The following is a 5,270-nucleotide window of genomic DNA, read 5'->3' on the forward strand; positions in this document are numbered from 1 at the left end:
ATAAATTCCTAAACTCGATGGAAGCTTATTAACTTTACATACCTGTTTTAAAAATACAGTGAAATACAAACATAGAATGAAAACTATACTTAGAATGTAAGAAAAGTTACTTTTACTGAAATGTTATTTTTGAAAAGCAGGTATTAAATTCCAATGTTAAAAGCGAAAACGTTTCCATTCAATGAAATGGTTTTTGAAACATTAATCTTGAAAAGGAAATCTAAATTGATTGCCATGAAGGTTTTTGTTTTTCTTAACTTATTTCTGCTTGTCCTATAGAAATGGATTTTATTTATATGTTGCTATTTCGAGATGTGATTATTGTCCTGAAGATATTTTCTCATTGGAACTGTAATATCATTATGTAGAGGCTTGGCCAAGGCATTTTCAAATTCGTTTAGACTGACATCCGTACAGTTCGGCCAAGGGTTTGGCTTGCTTTTCACAAATACCTTGCAGGTGCTTTTTGCTCTAGGTATTCTAAATTCCACAATTCTTCCAAAGCCATCTTGCATTAATGATTCTGTAGCGGTGTTAAATTCACTTTCGGCGATTGCACGCGCTGATCTTTTGCCATGTTTGAAGGAACGATAAGATACCACAGGGCCTTGGGTCATTAAGACGTTGTCCCTGATCGTTTTTGTGGTGGGGCTGATCGATGCTTTTATCACAAGCTGCGTTTGTGACTTCTTTAAGAAACTGAAAAAGGAGAAGAAACTAATTTAAAACAATGCAAGTCAACTAGAGAAAGTTAGTCTTCACCTCTTATCAATGAGTTATCCATTACAATAGTCGGAAAAACATTACTGCATTTCTGGTAATATAGAGGTGACCCAGGCTAACTATTTTAGTCACGTAAACAATTTTAAATAGAGAGAACATATAGGGCGAAGTTTAGGTATGGAAATTGCTCCCTACTTTGAAGGAAAGGATTAAGAAGATTATTATACCTAAACTTACTGTACATATTAGGGAGAAAAAATAATCGCCACATGTTAAGTTTCATGGATGTATATTTCCATGTTCAAGTGAATTTCAAGAACTAAACTTCTCCCCATATGTTCTCTCTATTTAAACATGCGTACGTGACGCAAAAAGTGAGCCTGGATTACCTGTGCTAATAGTTATTTAGTTCGTGATTGACTCAGGTAACGTAGCAGAGTAGTTTTAAAATTAGTTTAGAAAAACAAAACTAATCGTATCACATTGGCCAATGACAAAAAAAAAAAAAAAAAAAGAAAAAGAAAAAGCGCGGAAAAAAATTCGCAACCAAGTAATGATTCATTTTCTTTTACTTCAAATTGCCTGAGATATTGAAGAAGCACGTGTTTGAAAAACATTCGCTAAACGGTGTAATGGAAAACTACGGAAAATTACTGCCACTTTCTAAACTCAAGTGCAAAGCTCTCTAAGATGTGGATAAATCATTCAAAGAGCTTTGCGCACGTCATCATTTTCTATCGGCGAATAGAATACATTTATAGAAAAAATGAAATAAGCGGATTTTCAATAGGACAAGGCCGAGTTTCTAATAATAATAATTGGAATGTGCGCAAAATAAAGGTAATTAAAGAAAAATGCAAGTTTTTGTTGTTATGATTGCTAACCTGACAGAGTATTTCCTTCTGTGTCTCGAGGTGATTCACGAAAGATGCTGCATTTTCTAGTGTTGTTTTGGATATCGTTGTATCAGGCTGTGACGAGGGTACACCGGCCAATAGTTCTTCCAGGGCGTGATTAAAGACATGTAGAGCGCAAGCTATTCTCGGAATAAGTTCTGGCGTCTTTGATTTGGGTGGCACTTTCCCATTTCTGATGGCTTCATTGACCTCAGCTACGAACTCGTCCATTTTCTCCCTGAGTAGCTCCTTCCCTCCTTCGTCGAAGACGAATTCAACGTTTTCGTCAATTCCATTTATATTCTCGAACATTTCAGAGAAGTCACTTACCACCTCGGTGGATAAATAATCGGTGGCTGCCTCCATTTCAATAAGGGTTGGACGAAAGGCAAGGGGGGTGGCAAGAAGGATTCTATCCACTAGGCCGTGTCCTTGATCCATGCGTGCGATCAGTTTGGCAGCATTTACCAGTTGCGTGGAACCAAGGAGACAGAAGGGCGTATTTGGAAGGATCAATCTGCTTTCCTCTGTAGAGAAGTGATATGAGCAGCGCTCGGCCGAAAATAATTTGCAGAGAAGCTGGATATCTCCGGTAGCGTTGTCTTCATCGGACTTAAGAAGCTTGTTTAATATGTCGAAGATCTCTGGAGAGAGAATCATTCCTTTCTTCTTCTTCGCAAGAAGTTTTACCAGTCCCGACGAGGTGGTTTTGCTTATTATGGCTTCGGTTAAGCCTAGATTTTCCAGTGGATCCTGGGCTGCATACTGGATAGCAGAAGATTTTCCTTTAGGAGACAAAAGTAACAAAAATTTGATAGCCTCATAATAGAAGGTCTTTTAGAATTTAATTGAACCTACAGCAAGATTTAGTGATGAAAACCTATTGGCGTGCAGAGAGCAAGGGTACTACGAGAAGTAAAAGTGCAAGTGAAAAAGATTCCAATTGAACTTACCCGTTCCGGGGTATCCCACAAATATAGAAAATATGTTTAATGGTTGCTTGTGTGTGGTGATGTTAACTTGTGCGTTGTTGGATGCCAGTATGAAGCCTGTAGTTGTTAGCAGCGAAGGAATAAAATATCCTTCGCAGCTTCCGACGGAGACGGCCTTATTCTTCACAAATTGATAAACATCTTCGTTGGGAAATAGCTTGTGGTACGGGAACTGGAACGAATTCAACCTTATCTGAAGGTTGATCCATGTCTGTTCGTGCTGTTTGTTGAGTTTGGATACAGCGTACATTTTGATGTTGAAGGCCAGAACGATTATAATCTACTGAAATTAGGAAGGCCAGAACGAGTATAATATACTGAAATTAGCATGGATTGAGAAGGGAATAGCCCCTAGGGAGCAGTGCGGACCGCAAGGAATAGGAAAGTTGTGATATAAATGATTGAAACCGAGATGTAAAGGTGCGGCCCGCCTTTGTTAGTGAACTTCATTGTATTGTATGGTTTAAAATAAGTTATTTTTGCCACTTATGAGATAATTGACTGCCCTATCAAACGCAAGTAATAGGGAAGTTGTGATAGAACTGATTGAAAGCGGCATGTAAAGGTGCGAGCCGCCACTGTTAGTGAACTTCATAGTTTTGTATGGTTTGAAATAAGTTATTTTTGCCGCTTATGAGATAATTGACTGCCCTATCAAACGCAAGTAAAAGGGAAGTTGTGATAGAGCTGATTGAAACCGGGATGTAAAGGTGCGAGCCGCCATTGTTAGTAAAGTTCATAGTATTGTATGGTTTGAAAGAAGTTATTTGGTGCGGGATTTTTTCATTGAGGGGAGATTTTGTTAATTGGAAAGGGCGGCGTGCTTTAGGAAGGTTAATGGTCTCCGAAACTTGGAAGTTATCTTTCTTTGCTTAATATAAATTGAAGTATGGAAGATAAAGGAATACAAGTTGCAATAGGATCGAAACGTGCGCTGAAAAGTGCAAAAACCAGTGCTTGTAGTGAAACCACAACATTAGAAACAGGGAAAGAGGAACGTGCTACGCAATGTGGAATGTCTCTTAAAGGGAGTTATGGTCGCAACTGTGAACACAAGAAGTGGCGATACGACAACCTGGTAGCGCAAATGCAGGACAAAGAAATGCTGGTGTACTGGTTAATGGATGAAGGGCTTATGGCGAAGGGACGTTCGTGTCCGATGTGTGCTGGAGAAATGAGTTTGACGAGGTGCGAGGATCGATCGGATGGTTTGAAGTGGGAATGCAGAAAGCAAGTTAACGGTAAAAGACACAAGGCAGAAGTTTCGATTAGGAAAGGAAGCTGGTTCGAGAAGAGCAATATGACTTTAGAAGAAATTTTGAAGTTGACATACTGGTGGTGCCAGGATCTTGATCAGGCGCAGATAAAACATGAAGTAGGACTTGCGGAAAGCACTGGGGTGGACTGGGACAGCTTCTGTCGCGAAGTTTGCGAAATAATTCTACTTGAAAACGGTGAAAAACTGGGTGGAAAAGGAAAAGTGGTACAGATCGACGAGAGTAAATTTGGCAAGAGGAGATACCACCGAGGTCATCACGTCGAAGGCCAGTGGGTCTTTGGAGGAATCGAGGAAGGCAGCAGGAAATGTTTCGTCGTGGCAGTTGAAAAACGGGACGAACAAACACTACTGCCCATTATCCAAAAATGGATTGAACCTGGAACTATCATTGTTTCTGATTGCTGGAAAGCGTACTCTACACTTGAGAAACATGGTTATGAACATCGAACAGTTAATCATTCGGTAGAATTTGTGAACAAAGAAGGTGACCATACCAATAAAATTGAAGGTCATTGGAGGAGGCATGCAAAGTGTAAACTACCAATGTTTGGCGTTCGAAAGCATCTTTTCTCCACATATTTGGCTGAAATTATGTGGAGGTACATGCACCGCAATGACGATTTGTTTAGTGTATTTTTAAAAGATGTAAAGAAAGTTTATGATATTACTACAGAAAAGCTTTAACTTTTAAAAGCGTGTTAAGAATGTATGATGAAGCGAAGAAATATGTATAATTAATTCTCCATCGCTTTCTCAAAGAACGTAGAATGCTTCTTGTTATTATTGATATAAATGTATGATTAAGCTACAAAATATGTATGATTAATTCTCCATCGCTTTTTCAAAGAACGTGGAATGGTTCTTGTTATTATTGAAAGTGAAGGCAAAGCTCTATTAGGCGGTCACCCTCGGGAGTGAGCCAAATGAAAGGTTAATAGAGGTTTACCGGCCAAGTTAAGAAATGAAGAATTTGTTGTGTTTTATTATGTTTTGAAAGCAATTGTAATTGTTGAGGGAATGAGTGTTTCAAAATATCCGGAAATAAATGCAGATACTAAGCACGATATTTAATATAATGCAGATATTAGGTAAAGTATGTAAAGTATGTCGACTGCGGTACTGCGGTAGCAGGATTTGATGAATGATTTTTCAGTGGCCGGGTATTCTGAAGTTTAGCCCGGGAATGAGGTTGATTGACACCTGTCAATCGGGCGTGACTTTTGAAAAAAACACATCCAAATTCAATTGTCATTTAAAAAGAAGTGTGATAACATTTCACATGTCGCAAAACGCCATACGCAGGTCTACTCATTGCTGTTGAGATGAAGTGGTGAAAAGGATTTTGGAATTTTTTACAATTTTATGAATTGGGCGCAAAAA

General features: G+C 38.7%; 1 protein-coding gene and 1 pseudogene across 1 annotated transcript; one reads left to right on the top strand and one right to left on the bottom strand.

Moving 5' to 3' along the window:
* Nucleotides 1-234: 234 nt before the first annotated feature.
* On the bottom strand, nucleotides 235-2,950 carry LOC148715580 (uncharacterized; annotated as a pseudogene).
* On the top strand, nucleotides 2,824-5,066 carry LOC148715581 (uncharacterized). The gene has a single exon (XM_088746768.1). The coding sequence runs from the start codon at nucleotides 3,501-3,503 to the stop codon at nucleotides 4,572-4,574; it is 1,074 nt and encodes a 357-aa protein (XP_088602894.1). The 5' UTR covers nucleotides 2,824-3,500; the 3' UTR covers nucleotides 4,575-5,066.
* Nucleotides 5,067-5,270: the final 204 nt, after the last annotated feature.

This window comes from Stylophora pistillata, unplaced genomic scaffold, assembly GCF_964205215.1.
Source record: "Stylophora pistillata unplaced genomic scaffold, jaStyPist1.2 SCAFFOLD_574, whole genome shotgun sequence".
Taxonomy (NCBI): Eukaryota; Metazoa; Cnidaria; class Anthozoa; order Scleractinia; family Pocilloporidae; genus Stylophora; species Stylophora pistillata.